The 19,679-nt window shown below is 44.3% G+C and overlaps 1 protein-coding gene across 2 annotated transcripts in view; it reads right to left on the bottom strand.

The window, feature by feature from the left end:
• The window catches only part of VPS35L (VPS35 endosomal protein sorting factor like), a 90,438-nt gene that overhangs the window by 17,290 nt on the left and 53,469 nt on the right, over window positions 1–19,679 (bottom strand). For both annotated transcript variants that reach the window (XM_028707140.2, XM_077918518.1), the window contains exons 23-28: window positions 15,912–15,975; window positions 15,245–15,343; window positions 14,114–14,191; window positions 13,513–13,627; window positions 3,960–4,099; window positions 2,644–2,809 (exon numbers count right to left, since the gene is read on the bottom strand). In XM_028707140.2, coding sequence (XP_028562973.2) covers window positions 2,644–2,809; window positions 3,960–4,099; window positions 13,513–13,627; window positions 14,114–14,191; window positions 15,245–15,343; window positions 15,912–15,975 — 662 coding nt within the window. The remainder of the gene's footprint in view (window positions 1–2,643; window positions 2,810–3,959; window positions 4,100–13,512; window positions 13,628–14,113; window positions 14,192–15,244; window positions 15,344–15,911; window positions 15,976–19,679) is intronic.

Below are 19,679 nucleotides of genomic sequence, written 5' to 3'. Positions count from 1 at the left end.
GGACGGCCAGCTGCAAAAGCCATGGAGGATGAAGAACCTCATCATTTGGGCCAGCGGCTGACATTCCTGCCTGCACATCTTTCTAAAAGCATTGTGATTGCCTAGGAGTCACTATCAACTTCCAGGTCAAAACTTTGTATGTGCGCATCAACCAATCCCACCTTTCTTGTATGTGCCTTTTTTTTTCTTTTTACTGATTTTGTGTTTACATGTGGACCCCAAGAACCGAACCCATGCATAAGACACAAGTTACCTGTATGAACTTCAAATGTGATACTATCCGATCCGAAATAAAATTGTAAGCTAAATTTTCTTGGTGTTGAGATCAGTTTTAATAAGGGATGCTACACTACCAGTGTCTACCCTGCCTATTGACATTAAGCAGATGCCCTCGCTGTACTATTTCAGCTGCCCACTGAAAGCCTTTTCGTTTCAGCAAGTCTACCCAGATATAGAAACTGAGTTACCTAGATCCGTTTTAGAAGGTTTATTAATTTTATCTTTGTCTCTAATGATAGTGGCTCTACGTATATTTGTTTTTAATTAGACGGTGAGTTTTAGCTCCAATTTTTTTGTATACGGCTTGGAGAGCTTCTTGGATCAAGCAGTTTATTAAATCCTCTAAATAAATGCATGCCTCTTTCTGCCTTTTACTCTCCTACATATTTCCAAGCTTTTACTGCCCCTTCCCTCATGCTGGCTACTAATTGCCTGACAGGTCACTGTACTTAATTATAGAAGGCTGTTGATCCCTTGACCTGCACTGTGACTTCAGTTTTGAACACTGCCTTTCCCCTGCGCACACACAGTTGAAAGATACAAAAAAGGAAACTGAAAGCTTTGACTTTTTACTCTTTGGAAATAATGATTCCTCTCTTCTCTCTTTGCCCCTTACTGCCTTCTCCCGAATAATTATTATTGTAACAATCATGATCATCATCATTACTATTAGACTTCTTAGTCCCTTGTAACCTGAAAGTCTCCAAACAACTTAAAACACATTTTAAAATACAAATCTATTATACCATAAAAAACAAAACAAGCCCATAACAGAATCCTGACTCTTCTCTCTTTGCAGCCCCACCAAACAAAAAGATGGAGCAGGGGGAGGTGGCAGTATAAGATGGATGCAGAGAGGACTTGAAGTCCTGAAACAAGAAACCTCATTTATACGACTCAGGGCAGAGGCCGGATCCAACAGGTGTCAGTGGCTTCTCTTTGTCTCCAGGCCACCTTTCTGTTAACTGCCGGAGTTTAAAGGCAATCTATCCACCACTAGCAAGGCAGGGCAGGGCCAGAGCCCTGGCCTCACCTGTGACTTCATTTACCCCTTTGCCCTCCATTTATCAGTCTGGCGTCAGGCCAAGGCACTTCTGCTTGTACAGCACTGTAAATCAGGCCCTTTCTTCTCTGCCTCCTCCCCTCCAACTCCATTCCATACCCTGATCAGGTCTCATCTTGACTACGGCTGCATGCCAGTCACGTAACTTTTATGCTGAAATAGCTCACCTCTTCCATCAGACCAGGCAACACTCCACTCCTCCATTGGCAATCCCATCCTCTCTGCATCCAGACTAACTCCTCGTGTTTACCTTTTTAAAATTCTCCACAGTCTTTCCCCCCCTTATTCCCCTGATATATCAGCATCAGTGATCTTAACCGATCCACCTCTGGAACCTTCAACTGCCTTTACATCTTCTGCTGTCAAGCAACTCCATTCAATTGCCTTTGCTTGTCCATTACGTCGGTCAGCTCCTAACAGAACACCTTTGCTAGCACCAAATCTGTCTCCTTGAAGCTTTCCTTTTTCCCCTGAAGCCGCTGTTTAAAGCCAGAATGAGGGACCTACGGCCCTCCAGAGGTTGTTGGACTGCAGTTCCAATCACCCGCTTCCTCCATGTATTTACACCTGCCATATTCATAAACAATTCCATCTTGGTGCATAGGGTTAGTGGTAGAGCACAGGGGCATAGGAACCAGCATTGCACCGAGTCAGACCACTGGCTCATCTCACTCAGTACTGTAGACACTGACTGGCAGCAGCTCTCCAGGATTTCAGGAAGGGAGTCCTTCCCAGCCGTACCTGGAGATGCCAGGGATTCCACCTGGGGCCCTGTGCATGCAAAGCAGATGCTATACCACTCAGCTATTGTGGTATGAAGTAAGATCTCAGTCTGCGTGGTTCTAAATTAACAGGAAACTGCCTTATGTGGAGCCAGACCACGCGAAGCCCAGCACTGTCTCCACTGATTGGCAATGGCTCTCCGGGGTTTCAGATACCTAGCCTTAAATGCAAAAGATTCTGCACATGCTTTGCTCACAGAAGATCTTCGCTTCAATCCCAGGCATCTCCTTTTAAGAGCATTGGAAGTAGCAGAGCTAAGAAAGTCTCTGGAGTAGCAATCAGGAGTAAACCCTTAATCATTGGCCAAGCTGGTTAGGGCTGATGGGAATTGTAGTCCAAAACTTCAGGGGCAGGGCACTAGAGTAGATAATACTGGGGGAGATGGACCAATGGGCTGACTCAGTCTAAGGCAGCTGCATTATTGTTCACACAAGCAAGTCAGCATTTGGTACTCTGGCTTGCGGGGAGCCTCCTAATGAAATTCTGGGGTTCCCAGCATCAAAGCCTCCCTCTCCTACCTTTGTCTACATGGTAGATGTAAGTTTCCTGACTCATTGCTGAGAGAAGATGCACGACATTCGTATAAATCCGGACTTTATCATCACCGTTATCTTCCCAGGTATAGTCCTGGATGACGTTCAGCAGCCCTCGCACAAGAAACAACACGCCTTGCTCGGGGTGGTCCTACGGAAAAAACCACACACACTTAAGTAAGACCCAGTATAATCAAACAGGTTGATTCCGCACTCCTGCCCCCCAAACAACACTTCAGCCACCAGCAGCAACATAACATCCTGCTTCGAGAGATTTTGTGCTGGCTCAGCAATGGTTAACCAAGCACTGTCGTAAGCAGGTGAAGGGAGACTGAAGAGCTCTTAAAAGAGGCTTAGAAGTGCTCACCTTAACCTAACAGATTTCAGGCAGTTTAGCAGCATGCTGGCATGTTATTGTTTTGTTTAACTTTGTTTTCGTGGAAGAGCATCAAGTCATGTGAGAGCCCCCACCTGCACTATGCAGACTGAGGTTTACCTCCTGTTTCTAAGGAACTCAAAAATAATGGAGAAAACGCTGGGAAAGGCAGAAAGCCTTCATGAAATCCACATGGCTCACTCCTGGCTCTTCCCGATTTGAGCCTTTGAAAAAACCCAAAGCACAAATGTTTTTAAAGAGCCACGTTTCTGAGAGCAGCACGTGGGGAGGGGGCGGCTGCACTCATGTCCTGCTTGCAGAGTTTCCAAGAGGCATTAGGTTGGCCATTTTGAGAATAGGATGCTGGAGATGGCCTCAACAGCTTTTAGCTGTTCATATGCTCTTAAAGGGTTTAAGGACCGTCAGATGAGCCCAGCTGGATGAAACCAAAAGGCCTACCTAGCCCAGTATTCTGCTCCAACAAAATGCCTTAGGAAAATGCAAAAGCAACAGCCCTCTCCCACTGTTGCTCTCCAGCTTACTTCCTTCAATACTGGAAATAATATACACCCACCTTGACTAGTAGCCATTGACTAGTCTTTCCACCCACCAGGTGACTGGGTAAAGGGCTTTTTAGTGGCAGCATCTGAATTCACCAATGGTCTGCCTAGAGCCAACCTTAAAGTCATTTTGGTGCCAGGAAGAACTCTTTTTTTTATAAGAAAATTAATCCCCCCCAATTTGATTTTCCTAATGATTTTACGCAGCCCTTATGTGTTTTGTTGTTGATGTTTTATTTTATTTTAGAAACCCCCAACTGTTTTTGTCTTGCCTAGCTACATAAGCTGCCCTGATAGTATAACAGCGGGTTAGAAAAAGAAGCATTTCAGCCCTAAAGATTGAGTGGCTCATGCTGACTACTTACAGGAATGATCAACAGAGTGGAAAAGAAATTGCAGAGGAATTCCAGGAGGAACGTTTCGGAGGACCGCATCTTCCCATCTATGTTGATGGTCTTTGGCACCTCGGGAACAAGGCTTATTGCCGCTTTGAAAAAGGCATCCGCTGCAAAGAAATCACAGCCACTGCTTTATGAGCAAGCAGAACATGGATTTATCAACAGGCCTGTGGTTTTAAGTAGACCTGCACACAAGCACATGAGTTCAAATCTCTGCTGCACTATCCAGCAACCTGCAAGTATTCAACAAGCAGCACTAGCAACAGAATATTTCAGGGGTCCATGATCTCCTAACAGGAGTGTTCAGGATTCCAACTCAGTTATGCCTCCCTCCAAAATACTGGTTCTTAAAGACAGGTTAATTTGCGCAGTTAGCTTTACACAACAACATTGGTATTACATTTCCCATGGGCTACTAAGATAAGGAAGTCTATGGAATGCAATCACATCTGCCGTTCCTCTGGTGTTACAAAACACACGTGCTCAATGACTCTGTAAATGACATTTTGTCACCAGAAAAGAAATAATCTGAATAGCGTAAGTATCCAGTTCCACGGACAAGAATACTCTTGGCTTTCTAAAGTTACTTCAAATTACATGGGATGAATCTCCAGATCTTTTCTTAATTTAGCTTTCACTAGTTCGCCTGCTTAAGTCTATCCCAGCCTGGGTTAAAAAACAACCCCAACACTTTAAAAAAAGTGGTAGCAAACTCCTCAGCCCCCACCAAAAACATTAAACCCAGACACCGACATCAGAATAAATGCATTAAAAGGTCTGCATCATACAAGTAATACAACGTGATTAGTCTTTTGAAAGCTAAAACAAGCAGACTTGTGAGTATAGTGTCATACCTCCTCAAGCAAGAGATCATAGCCTAGGATATATTTTTATTGAACACCACACATTGGAAAGGCATACAGAAAAACAAGAAAGCTGAAATTCGCCAACACTGTAAAGTGCAGTCAACCTACATCTTGTGAGCAAACAATCTTATTTATATTCCCAACATATTCAGAGACATTTAAATAATGATACTTCCTCAAGGAACACACACAAACAGAGAGAGAGAAAGTCTCAAAATATTACCAGCAATGCAAAAAATATTCAGTCAATTGTTATGCCTTTTAACATAGAAACATAGCTGTCCTTCGTGTCCTATTAAGTCACATAGAGAAATGCCCAGACAACTATTCCCTGCTTTTGGGGAGGGCAGAGAAGAGCAAAAAGGAACTGCTTCAGCCAGGAACTCTCAGCTTTAATTCAAATAAATTGCTTTTTTAGTCTTCTCGGGCTAAAGAAAATGCAGGGTTGTATCCAACTTAGTGCTACTCAGAGGAGACCCACTGAAAGTAATATGCCTAAATTAGTCACGAGGTTGTATCCAACGCTACCTCTAAAATGAAAGGACTTGGCTAACATAAGTTCATTGCTTTCAATGGGTCAGAGTAGACCTTAGTTGGATGCAGCCCACCGGAAAATGGCTTAGCTGGTGGTCCTTACTCCAGAAAAGATGAGTTTCTGTTTATACTGATCCCAATGCAAACTGTAGGGAGGAAAAACCCAGCGGGGAAAGGAGCCAATCCACTTAACACTCAGCAACATTACTTTATGGGCAGGGGGGAAAACCCTGTGAGAGGGAAAACCCCTCTCCCTCCTTCTCTCTCACAGCAATTTGCTTTCTGGGCAACTGTCCTTTCATCATAAGAAAGCCCTGTCACCAACAAGAGAACCATGACACTTGTCTTACACAGCCAAGCCACCCAGGACTACTCGCAGTTGCACTCGTAGGTTTGGGTCAAGGCAATTTGCTTCGAGTCCCTAAGGAAAGTGGACTGGCGTTCACCTTCCCATGAAGCCGACCATTTAACCACCTGCCTGCGCTGCATGGCCAAATTCTCCTCCGTGCTCACAGGGCGACAGCGAGAATTCAACCCCAGGTCAGCTGAATTGTCACCTTAGCAGAGAGGCGGCAGCCAGAACAAAGCTTGAACACAGCCGCAATTACTTCTGCCTCCTGAGGGAATCAGTCAGAAGCAGACTTTCAGAGCCATTGCTCTGAACTACCAACCATGAGACAGAGAGGCAACATGCTTGGCTAGGAAGGCATTTAATGTATATTTAAAGGCTGGTTTTCCCAGTGCTCAAAATGGCGTACAGTATGTGAGACAGCATGTAAGATGTGGCTGGATTCCAACTCTCTCATTCCTCCATTCATTTACTGTCTTTTTCTCCCGCCTTTTTCTCCAAGGAGTTCCAAGGTGGCAGACATGGTTCTCCCACTCCTTATTTAATCCCAACATCCCTGTGAGGTAAGTTGGAGACTGGTCCACTTCATGGCTGAGTGGGGATTTGAACCCCAGCCTCTCATGTCCTAGCCTGGCACTCTAACCACTGCACCACACTTCTTCCCCAGTCAAAATCAGCACTCTGAATTGCTAGTTGGATTTGCTCACACATCTCACCAGGCAGCGCTACTTAGCACCCTTCTTAGGATACTGAAGGTATCTGAAGAACCACAAAGGAATTGGCCGCCTGTCTTTTATTTTTATTTTCTTGACAGACGACCGTCTTTACGACAACATGAAAACACACAAAGGAGAAGCTGGTGGAAAGTGAAGGGAGGGGATGACGGCAGCAGGGTAACTCTGCCTTCACAGCCCACCTTTTGAGGGAACGCTACTGAATTAAACCCAGCGTCGTTTACAGTCCGCTTAAAGCAGCTCCTTGCAAATATAGTTCCTTTACCTAACCTTGAAATATGGCGAGATAAATTTGAAATACGCAGCTCCTTATATAGGCTATCCATTAAGCCCCCCTTTCCTGAGGCAAGCTGGCACTGCGTTTGATGGGGGTGGGGAGGTGAGCGTTCGCGGCAATAAATTGCAGATGATGCTTTCCTAGGCCTCAATTAATAGCTTGTGCAGTGCACCGTATGCAAGCTACTTTACGCTCCGCTAAATTTCCCATTCCTCCCCGGCAAGCAGTGGATCTTCCTTCGTTCTGGCTGACCACTGGGCTATAAATCCTTCCGTGGAGGCCTGCGCTATTTCTGCGTGTGACCTTCAGACGAGAAAAATTAATGCCCTGTTCTAACGGGGCCCAACTGTGCCTGGCTGCAGGGGAAATCACGCCTTGAATGTTTCCTTGCAAATGCAGGGTTTCCCAAAGGCCGCATGGTCTGCCTTTAGAAGGCTCCACATGGACTCAAAGGATTGGGAGCATGCTCCCCACACCTCTCTCCATTTTCCCTTTTCTCCTTTATTGCATTTATATCCCACCTTTTTCTCCACGGAGCTCAAGGCGGCTTTCATGGTCCCCCCTCCCCATTTAATCCCTACAACCCTGTGAGGTAGGTTAGGCTGAGAGGCAGTGACTGGCCCACAAGGTCACCCTGTGAGCTTAATGGTGAAGTGAGGATTCGAACTCTGTTCTCCCAGGTCCTACTCCAACACTCTAACCACTGCACCACACTTCCTATTTTGCATAAGACCCTTTTTAAAACCAGCTTCTGGGGCAATTATGGATGCTATAAGGTATCTGTAATCATACCATGTTTCCTAAAAAAGTTCAGAGTGGTGTGCACAGCTCCCCCCTCCCTCATTTTATCCTCAAAACAGCCCTATCAGGTAGATTAGAGAGAAATGGGCTGGTCAGTGTTTCTCAAACTTGGGTCTCCAGACGTTGTTGGACTACAACTCCCACCATCCCTGACCACTGGTCTTGATAGCTAGGGATGATGGGAATTGTAGTCCAACAACAGCTGGAGACTCAAGTTTGAGAAACATTGGGCTAGGTGATACATAATTAGGAAACCATGGTTTCCCAATTTGTGGACAAGGCATAAATAGCCCTGGGCCCATGCACTCCCCCCTCCTTTTTCATAGCCTCAAGGAGGAAATCAGAAGTCTCAGCTTCTGCTTTTAAAATGAACCATAGTTTCTTGGTATGTCTGAACTGCAGCAACTATGGTTTGTTTTAACTTTAGAGAGAACAAGCCAAGATCAAACCACGGCTATCCACATCAGCGATGAAAGCCATTCAGTTCCAAATGGGTCAGAGACTAGATTGAAGGATCTAATCAAATCTGGGGTGGGGGAGGTGGGGAAGAAGAGGCCGTTGCAGTTTCTGCTAATGCCGCCTTTTCTTGGAATTGGAAAATATGCAGTACTAAAGCAGCAAATATAACAAGATGATGAAAAACATCAGGATTGAGGATTCTTCGTCCTCATTTCCGGATGGCCCAGAAAAGTAGGCCAGCAGAAACACAAATATTTCATCTTGCTGTGCTATCAGATAAGGGTGGAGGCAGCTAGGAATATTAGATCAGCTATAGCTCTGTGCACTTTTGAACTCTGAATCCAGATTCGGTCAGCGCAGTTGAGCAAAACAAATCCCACCCCAATTTCCATTTTTATCTGTCCCTCGGTGAAATTAGTCATCCAAGTTAGTTGGATACCTCTGGCCATGTGGCATATTATGCTTCGAGCCAAGCAAAGTTTTAACAGCTCAGAAAAGCATTACGTTAGGACAAACCTACACTGTTTCACAATCATGTGCCTCAAGTGAATGTTATAAAGAGAAGTAGAATTAACAAATCTCTGTTCATTTTGCCCTCAGAGAGATTGCTAGCTTGGCCCAGCACATTACCCATGACAGGAAACATGTCTGGTGAGGATTCATCATCACTCTGCAAAGTTACACTAAGTCAGGGGCTCCAAAACTGTGGTTCATGGACCACAGTGATCCGCAAGATCCATTCAGGTGACCTGAAGCATGTCCACATTAAATATTCACATTGATTTTTAATTGCATTGCTGATGCTTCTTTTATTTCTTGTATTGTATTGTAACCTGAATTTTACAAAATGCAAATTATAATACAATAAAATACAATATAGGAAATAAAAGCAATAAAATCACACAACATCTAGCACAGCGCTTTACAATTGCTATAGCAGACAGAAGGGGTCATTAAGGGGTCCACCAAGAACCACCAGCAAATTCAAGTGGCTCGTGGGGGAAACAGTTTGGAAGCCACTGCACCAAGAGATCCAGTTCAGTGTGCAGGGTCATGTATATATAGTGTGATCCTACACATGTCTTCTCCGGTCAAAGTTCAGTTGAGTCCCATTTGCAGCTGAAATCTTCCAAGCCTGTAGGTAGCATTCTTTTCCATAGATCCCTTCCATCCAGATACTGCCTAGTCCACAGCCCACTTAACTTTTAGCAAGGTTGCTTTGTCACATGACTTTAGGACAAATTGCTGTACCCAGTACTGAAGAATCCAACTTTTTAGCTATGATACAGTTTGCATTCAACTGGCTGGCAAGGACTGCCTAGAAAAGCAAATACTCTGTTGAAATATAGGGCCAGTTTTGTTTCTCTCTCTCTCTCTCTCTCTCTCTCTCTCTCTCTCTCTCTCACACACACACACACACACACACACACACACACACGATAAATAAAGTCAAAGCATCAGTCAATGACAACTGGAAGTACTTGCATAATATTTTTAGAGTAACCGTCTCGTGTGTTAATCTAGTTAGCAAAAAACTAACTGCAGACCCACAAAAATTTAAAGAATGGAAGATTTTTAGTACTATGTGCAAGAGCATCTAGGACCAGCATTAACACTGGGAGTGAAAGGAGACAGTAAGGGAAATGGGAGGTAACAGTTACAGAAGCAGTGGGCACACTTCAGACTTCCAATCCAATTTCAAGACCCTGAATTCTTTTTAATGAAGTGGGTGGCAATTCCATACACAAGCCAAGGGGATCCTTCAGTAGAATTTCAGGCATCCATTGAAGCCTTTGGGAAAAGGCTGGTTAGAACAGGGAAGGGCTACAGCTCAGTGGTAGGGCATCTGCCATGCATACCGAAGGTCCCAGGTTCAATCCCCAGCATCTCCAGGTAAGGCTGAGAGGGACGCATACCCCAAACCCTGGAGAGCAGCTGCCAGTCAGTGTAGACAATACCAAGCTAGATGGGCCATTGGTCTGACTCAAGCAGCTTCCTATGTTCCTTACTTTGAACAAGCAAATGCACCCATTAATTATCCAGCGGGGTGAAACAATAGCGAATGAGTTAATAACCACAGCAGAGGAATGGAGAATGACTTCACACTGTGGTCTCTGCTTGGTTTGTCTACAAACAAGCCAAACAAACAGAAAGTGCACTGCACTGACTTTGCAGCTCTATTGTTTTCGCAACTTGCTGGGATGGAACAGTCAGCTTTGCTCTAAATCCCCAATGAGGCACACGGCATCATGCCTAAACAAAGAAATAAAAACCAGTAGCCTTGCGGTGAAAGCCTTAGTCAGCATCTGATGTCAGCATGTTTGCATTTACAGCTGGAACTTACTAGCACATGTGCAATTCTGGCAACTTTTGTCATCTCCGGAAAGGGGCAAGATTTGACTTGCTTGAACTTGCACACGGCTGAAGCCATACCGATCAGAAAGAACATGTCATACATGCACAGATTCTTCTATGCTCCACTCCCCGCACCCCCAAAACAACCTATGGTCAAGCTGTCATAAACATACAATCCTACAAGTCTATCCTGCCTTAGAAAACACAGGTAATGATCAAAATGGCAAACATATGTAACTGGCTCTTCGCTAGTCACATGAACGACCAAATAACTTATTATGAAGCTGCCTTGCCCTGTTTTATTATTCCGCATTTATTTAGAGCTTATTTACCCTGCTCCTCAGCCAAAAAGGCTCCCAGGATGTCATGTACAATCAGAACAGGACAGTACCTTCCTGCAAACGTAAAAAATCCCCAATGCACAAGCGGAAAGGAGCAGGGAGGGAAGAAGGAAATAAAATTCAAACTCAATTTCTAAACAGTTGTTCCCATAATGACCAGCTGGCAGGAGAGGCCTGGCAGAGCTGCACCTCCAGCAAAACTGATGAAATGAGCCTTGTTTGCTATCTCTTCCACCGAAGTAACTCTGATGGAATGGCTGCCCCCAGATGGCAGCTGAGGGAGAGGAGGCCTCACGCAGCCAGCCTGTCACACCAGAGCTGACGGAGGGAGGTCTGTGTTTCACCTGTTTAAGCCAAAGGTCCATCAAACACAATGCCTACACTGAGTGGGAGCAACACACAGCGTAGAGTCTATGAATCTAGGACAGAGATGGGGAATCTGTGGCCTTCCTGATGTTGCTAAGACTACAGCTCCCATCCACGCTGACCCCTGACCACGCTGGTTAGGGCTGATGGGAGTTGTAGGACAGGTGGAGATCCCCATCCCTGATATAGTAACATAGTGTAATGGGAATTGGGGGTTGCTCGTGCGTAAGTTGCCGCCACTCTCGGCGAGGTTGCCTGGATAAACCTTTCCCTGGCTGGAGAGTCCTGATTCCGCGTCTGTCTCAGTCACTGGCAGAATCCGCCAGTGGGCGTTTCCTGAACTTCTTCCAACATAAAAGTTCCTTGACGGATAGTCTCCGCCTAGCCTCCCTGCGTGGAAGTCTTCTGCGCAGGGTGGGTGTGGGCAGTGGAGGACCTGTGCTCTCCCCGCTGGTCTCTGGCGAAGAGTCCTGGAGCCATCTCTCCAAAGCCCGCCTCTGCCCGCCTTTCTCCCTGGTGTAACGCTGATTTCCTTCCCCGGCCGCTGAGTCCCCTCTTTCCCTGCTGGGACCTTCTCCGGCATCGCTTGGGAGCCCTTCCTCCACTCCTGGCTGCGATGGCAGTTCCCTGACACATAGGCTGCAGACTTATTCCAAGTCACACCAATGGTCTACCTGTCAAGAGTTCAGCGTACACTCGAGTAGGACCCTAGCAGAGACACATGCCGGACTGGAATGTTCCCTCCCTCCTGGTCGATCGTTTGGGAGCTTCATAAGCTTTCTTCAGCCCGGACATCACAGCAACCGATGCCAACAGACACTGGCACACTTAGGGATCCGCAGAGTTTGCGCATCTTGCGCAACAGACCTCAGCAACTCAGCATTTTGGCTAATCTACTTTATTTACATACAAACACACACAGAGGACTGCAACATGGCTCCCTCTGTCTCTAGCATCAGACAGCAAAGAGAAAAAGGAACAAAGGACAATTGTCCCACTTCATGGAACACAGCAACATAAACATCCTGTCTCTGTCACTTCCCACTCAGTCAATACACCATCAGGTGATAGACAAAAATCCCATGACTGCAATCATGGAGCAGGAATTCTAACACTACCTAGTTCAGCACTGTCTGCACATCGAGCAGTGGCTCTCCAGAATTTCTAAGAAGAGTCTTGCCCAACCATGCCAAGAGATGCTGGGGACTGAATCTGAGGGCTCTGGCATGCAAACTACCCACTGAGCTACAGCCCTTCCCTACACCATGTTGTAAGCTCATTCTGAGAAGGGACTAACCCTTTACATCTTTCAACCATCACACCCCTACAACAGGAAAAACAGCCCAGAGGGCAAATGTTCAGGACATCATCTTCTCAACTGTAAAAACGGCAACAACAAGAAGCCTCGTTCTACTGGAAGAAGAGTGTCACACACTCTTGCCTTTTCGAGAATCCTCCCAAAACCAGGCTGTATTGCTCTCCACTCAAAATGCATTTATAGAGATTCCTTGTGATATAACTTTTGCTACATAAACCATGACACTGACACCTGAAGGGGTGTTTGGACTGAATCCAAGGCATCAGTTATGCATTGTTTCTAAAGCCTGAAGATGTTGTACCAAACACATTTAGCACAAAGGAAGAGCTTCCACCAAAACGAACTCCTCTTGGAAAAGAAAGGTTGAAATGTTTTATGGGACTAAACATGTAGCAGTTAAAGACTTCTCTCTTCTTTTTTTTTACAGGCAGAGGAAGGTTTTGTTCTGAAGGAACAAAAACAGTCTCATTGTTAAGCAAATTAGCATGTCAGCATTAACGTCCTTACCACTTGCCAAAAATAATGCTAGAATTCTTAAAACATGTCACACGTTTGTATGCTCTGCTTGTTTTATGTCTTGCCTAAAAGCAAAATCCAGGCTCTGAGTAGTGTTATTTAATCATAGGTTCAGTAGCACTTTTAAGTAAAATGTGCGCATTCCTTAGATCCCAGAATTCCAAGCTCTTATCATGCTGTGCCTACACTCTTTCCGACTGGATTTCTTTTTTTTACTAGCTGAATACTTTCCCTTAGCATGGAACACGGGAACATAGGAAACTGCCTTATACTAAATCAGACCATTGGTGCAACCAGCTCAGTATTCTTCTAGAGTCTAGACTGACTGGCAACTGCCAGGGTTTCAGATGGGGGACAGTCCCAGCCATACCTGAGATTCCAGGGGACTGAACCTGGGACCTTCTGCAATGAAGGGAGGTGCTATGGCCCTTCTCCAAAGCATATCTGTTCTGTGCAAAGGAGCCATAACAAGCAAAGGCTCCAGCTCCTTCCCAACAGAACATTCAAAATTTTAGCAATCCTCATGTGTTCCCACTGTAGCTAGAAAGACTGCTTCCTAAAATAATAACTTGTTTTACAAATGAAGAAAGATCATGAGGCTTACCTTGCGAAAGGCACTGGTTTGCCAAAGCAATCTGTCCAGAGTGCAGGTACAGATTGAGACGAGAAAATATGCTTGTCAAAGATGGAATTGTGATGAAGCAGAAGGCAACGCAAGCCTTAAAAAAAAAGGTAAGAAAAATTTTCAAAGACTATTCTGAACATGTCTTAAATCAGAGGTTTGGGGAATCGTACCCTCCAGGTGTTGCTGGGTGCCAAATCCCATCACCCCCACTTAAAATGACTAAAGCGTACTCAGAAATAGTGGGAGCATAAGTACAACCAGCCCCCTCCCTGGGGCTAAACCAGGGGTCTGCAACCCGCGGCTCCGGAGCCGCATGTGGCTCTTTTACACCTTTGCCGCGGCTCTGGGCGGATACTAGCGAGGGGAGGACGCGCATTGTGTGCCCCGACACTCCCCACTGTTTTAAATGTCGCAATGGTTTTGCGGCTCCCAGTTTTTTTTTCTTCGGTCCAAGTGGCTCTTTTTGTCTTAAAGGTTGCAGACCCCTGGGCTAAACCATGGTTTAGCGCTCTGGCCAAAACAGACCATAGTTCATGCAGAAAAAATAAGGATGAAGAATTCCTTCAGTTTTCACACCTACCCTGACAAATGCAGCCGTTTTTCTGGAATGATTCCCTTTCATCACTTTTCGCGTTTCCATCGCCAGCTGGTTCACACTCTATTTTTAAAAGATTATGTTACCTACAGAAGCAACTCTGCAACTCAACAATTCAAGGATTTCTCCAGCAGAAGTCAATGGAACTAAATAAATAACAAATATTCCTGCTTAACTATTAAGAAATACAGTGGTACCTCAGGTTAAGTACTTAATTCGTTCCAGAGGTCCGTACTTAACCTGAAACTGTTCTTAACCTGAAGCACCACTTTAGCTAATGGGGCCTCCTGCTGCTGCCACGCCGCCGGAGCACGATTTCTGTTCTCATCCTGAAGCAAAGTTCTTAACCTGAAGCACTATTTCTGGGTTAGCGGAGTCTGTAACCTGAAGCGTATGTAACCTGAGGTACCACTGTACAAGCTTCAGGGAAAATGAAAGAGCGTACAGCTATAATGATGTGCAAGGAGGGTTGTGCATATACTATGTGCAAAAACAAGACCAAAACCCCACATGAAGATAACCAAAATTTGCCTGAGTTCAAGGGTACATTCCATTCAGGTGAAAACACTTCCAGTGCAGAGCAGGGCCGGTGAAGGAATGTTGCCTGGGGAGAAGAGGTGTGAGATGGGAAGGGTTACAAAGGTCAGAAAAAAATGGCTGGGGGAGTGTGCTTTTGGCCCCCGAAATTGAAGTCCTCCACCCATGACGTAGGGACAAGAATGCCACCTTTAAAAATTCAAAACTAGTTGCTGTGCTAGTTTAGTGGCCAGGAGCAATCAGTTTAGACTGAGGAAAAGTATATTTCAAATACTGTTTTTCCTACATGAAAGCAGGAAAGAGAAACACTGAAAATGAAGGAGGCAACTCAGAATATTCCCCACTAATGAGCTATCAGCTCATACGACTTTGCGCTTTTCAATTTGCAGGATGAATTCACCAGCAACATGCCAAATATCAATATAAAACATGATGTACGAATGCAAATTCTCTGCTGTTAAAATGCCAACAAAATTGACCTTGCTCTGTAATGAAATGCAAGGAATGACGGAATGCAGCAGGAAAAAATAGCTCACACAGCTCCTGAAGTCCTATTTCAACTTAAGAAAGTATGCTCACATGAATCAGCTGGACGAGAACAGGTTCCAAATTGCAAAACATTGATCTGGCTTCAACATAAAAACTCAGCTGCTGCTCAAAGTCACGGCCAAATGAAACCTGGATTTAAAAGATTCACAAAGTCATTTCTTATACAGGACTCTGGCATCCAGTTACCCATTCTTTCCATCTCATTTGCTGCAGTGCAGCGCTAACTCTTCCATGCAGTATTTACCAAGCAATGTGGTTCATTTCACATCTTTTTTTTCTTTCACTTCGTTTGACAGAACCTTTAGGAACACACAACTCTCTGATGCAATGGGGGCAAAACAGCAGCCCCACTGGATCAGAGCAAGAGGTCTATGTCACTCAGGACGCCTCCCCCCCCCCCCCCAGTGTAAAGCCAGATGCTGCTGTGAAATTCACAAGCATAATTACAAAGGCAAGCCCTGCTGTGCATCTTCTAACATCCTGAGGTATACTGCATCTGGCCATGGAAGGTTTAATTTAGGTGTCATAATTAAAAGCTGAGGGCCAAACTACACATTACATCAGATATACTGTGCTTTCTTTTAAGCGCACACACACACACACACACACACACACTGCCAAAGCCAAGAACTAGCAGCCAGTTAAAAGCACAATTAAAATGCAGATTAAAACTCTGACCAGCCCAGCAGATACTCACCATTCTCAAAAATCCATTTATCAAAGAGGCTAGCATTCGTTTTTCGTCTTCTAGTGTCAGCGCACTACAAAAAAGCATCAATATTTAAGAAACCCATCGAAAATAAATTGATGCTACATTATTATTATTATTCATTTCCTTTCTATACTGCTTTATATTTTTAAGAAAAACCTCAAATCGGTTTATAGCATAAACGTGAGAAATGAGCCCTGTTGAATTCAGCGCGGCTTACCCCAGGGTAGGGATGGGGGAGGAATCTGAACAACTCTGATTTCAAAGCAGATTCACCTGAGCTGATCTGGACGGATCGTGACCTGGGGAGAATCCCAAGGACCAAACAAAAGAGGCTGGGAGGGGCACTTTTGACTCCCTGGCTTGAGGTTCCCGACCCTGAACTACAGCATGGCAAAAGATGTCTGTAGAACAGAAAAGTCACACAAGCAATGTTTGAAATGCCCCAGTCCTCAAACGCCTGCTTCACTTGACTTGCAGTCAGGATGGTGTCTTGCTACCTTGCTACCAAGTCCCATTTATCACAGGCAACTAGGAAGCTGCTCTATACCATTGGGATCCTCTAGCTTCGTATGGCCAACGCTAAGTTGGCAATGGATCTCCAAACTTTCAGACAGGAGTTTTTTCCTATCCCTACCCGGAGATGCCTAGAATGAAACATGGAACCTTTTCCATGCCATTAATGTGTTCCACACACACACACACACACACACACACAGAGAGAGAGAGAGAGAGAGAGAGAGAGAGAGAACATGATAACAAGAAGAGGTTTAATACTTGTGCAAATCATGAACCAAAACGAGATCAGCAAGTGCAGCAAATTGTGCAACTCTCAATGATTTGCAAACTATGTTTTTACTTCTTTATAAATTTCACTGCATTGTGAACCAGGGAAAGTGGGAATAAATCTCTAGAATTGTAGAGTTGGAAGGGACCAGAAGGGACCATCGAGTCCAACCCTCTGCAATGCAGGAATCTTTTGCCCAATGTGGGGCTTGAGACCACCACCCTAAGATTAAGAGTTTGCCAACTAAGATATCCAACATCCACTGTGGGACAAAACTGTTTTGGAAAATAGTTTGAATCCACCCTGTAACAGTGAGCGGTCATTGTTTGCAAATTACCAATTCCAAAATTAATTTAGGATAGGGCCATAGAACACAGCAAGTGTAAACATCTGCACTGCAAAAGTAGTGCATCATGGTGTGATACACTGGGCCAAAACAATAGCCATAAACTGCTGGGATATTGGCGGGGGGTGGAGGGTAGCAAATTCAGTTTCACATCATTAGCATTTAATTTGGTTACCAAATGGGGAGGTAATAAAACCATACACATTCTGATGAAAACGAACCACACTCAATTACAATTAAGTAATCCAGTTTAATCCTGGGCATGCTAGTCCCTGGTGTACCATTTTGCAATTCTCCGAGTGCAGACACCAGATGGGAACAGAGTAATTGTTCTGGAATACAAATTCAATTGGAAGGGAAGAGTGAACCTTCACCATGATTAGCTCATTAGGGTTTCGCCATCCAATACAGGCATAACAAGAAACTGATGGATGGTTTGGAAGATGCGTGGAAGGGAGCACCGGGTCCCCAATAAAAATTGCTAATTTAAAAACATGACCGCAAAGCAGCTGTTTAAATGACACACACAGTGCTTTAGCTTGAGTAGAGCCCAAGCAGGAAAAGGGCATTATCTAGTTCAACTTTTTAATCTAAAACACACTTTAACATTTGGGACTGCAATGCAAATGTTACAAGCACCTTACAAGCACCAACAACTCTGTAAGGCAAATCTGTATTATCACTCCATATAGTAGACAGGGGGACTGAAGCTGGCTACTGTGAAAATAGGGTGCTGGACTAGATTGGTTATTGGCCTGATCCAGTAGGCTCTGTTTTTGCTCTTGTGAGAGAGTGCAGCCTGCCAAAGGCCACCTAGCAAGCTCAGAGGGCCTTCTTGGTAGTGGCACCCACCCTGTGGAATGCCCTCCCATCAGATGTCAAGGAAATAAACAACGATCTGATTTTTAGAAAGCATCTGAAGGCAGCCCTGTTTAGGGAAGTTTTTAATGTTTGATGTATTTATCATATTTTAGATATTCTGTTGGGAGCAGCCCGGAGTGGCTGGGAAAACCCAGCCAGATGGGTGGGGTATGAATAATAATAATATATTATTATTATTATTATTATTATTATTATTATTATTATGCCAGAGGTGACATTTGAACCAGGGACTTCCCAATTTGTAGCACAGGTCAGATCCACAGCATACATTTCAAGCACTCTTCTAGGACTCTAACAGTCATGGCTTCCTCTAAAGAATCCTGGGAACTGTAGTTTGTTAAAGGTGGCTCTGTGAGTGGTAGACTAGTTGCCAAGATTCTTTGGGATAAGTCATAACTCTTACATTTGCTTTAGATGCAGGATTCGGATGTGACCTTTTCCTTAGTCACTATTTTTGCAAAGCTTTGCAATGCAGCTCCTTTTGCAAAGGCTGTGCAATCCAGCTGATGCAGGCTCTTACAGATGTTGCAGAATTATTTCAGAAACAAAGCAAGATTTAAAAACTGTTTGGCATTTGAATCCAACCAAGTTTCACTCCGAGTAAACCTCTTGAAATTGGTGGGTACAAGGATGTCTTGTCCATTAATTTCAAGGGATCCACTCTGAGTAGCGCTAACAGTAAACACCACCCAGTAACCCAGTATTGTTATGAGTCCATTTGCTAGAACTTATTGCCCTGGTAACTGAGACCAGATTAACACCTGTACCAGAAGCAGTGCTTATGAACAATTTCAACGACTGATAGTCCAGGGCAATTATTTTATTACTCCAGAACTTACTAATGATAGCAAGAATTATATGGATTCAGCACTAAAAAGTTAGTCCCATTCCTGCAATTAAGGAGTAGATGACCAAGAAATAGAAATGGACTAAATGGTTGTTACTGTATGCCAAAGAAATAGGCTGCATATTGAGATCCCTTTAGTCCAAAAATCATGTTTTCTGTTTATAGGAACAAGATTTATAGACATGGAAAATCATTTGTTTTTTAATGTGCTTTGTTTATTTATTTTAAAAAGTCAATTTCTGCCTTTATTAGATAAAAGGACTAAGGAAGCAAAGATGATGCCAGAAACAATTAAGATTTTGTTCTCAGCAACACCACCGACCTCCTGTATTGATCTCATCACAGTGTCACACAGCAGTTTTGAATCTGGTGGCACTGTAGAGTAGCAGGAAATGCAAGTTTCTTTTGCATCTCCCTTGCCCATAAGTCCCACATGTTTCCAGGTAGGACTGGGAATGTCCTTCAGCTTAGCTTAGCTCAGTAAAAAAAAGTCTCTTCTCTGAAAGCCCACACATTTGCACATTTGCTATGATATGTAAACCAGGATCAGGGCAAATCCTGCAATTGTGACCAAATAATGGAAGGGAAATTAGCATGGCTGACATTTGAATGCAAATCTCTTAACTGGCACTTCTCAGACTAATGCGGCTATCTCTGAAGTTTGCACTTCTTCGAGCGTTGTGAAACAGTTCAATAGTGCATGTGCCTAAAAGCACAAAAATGCATGTATTCATGGAAATAATTCGCAAAAATCCACCACACTAGAGAATAAATTGCTGACAAAAACAGGGATACCGTGGGAAATGCACACATAAATGCATGTGGGTTTTTGAGCAGGCCTTTAAATTCTTTTTGCAAAGCTGATGCAGATACGGAGGAAATGTGAACTTAAGA

This window comes from Podarcis muralis, chromosome 14, assembly GCF_964188315.1.
Source record: "Podarcis muralis chromosome 14, rPodMur119.hap1.1, whole genome shotgun sequence".
Lineage (NCBI taxonomy): Eukaryota > Metazoa > Chordata > Lepidosauria > Squamata > Lacertidae > Podarcis > Podarcis muralis.
The sequence above is the reverse complement of the archived record's forward strand: the minus strand, read 5'-3'. Positions and strand labels throughout refer to the sequence as shown.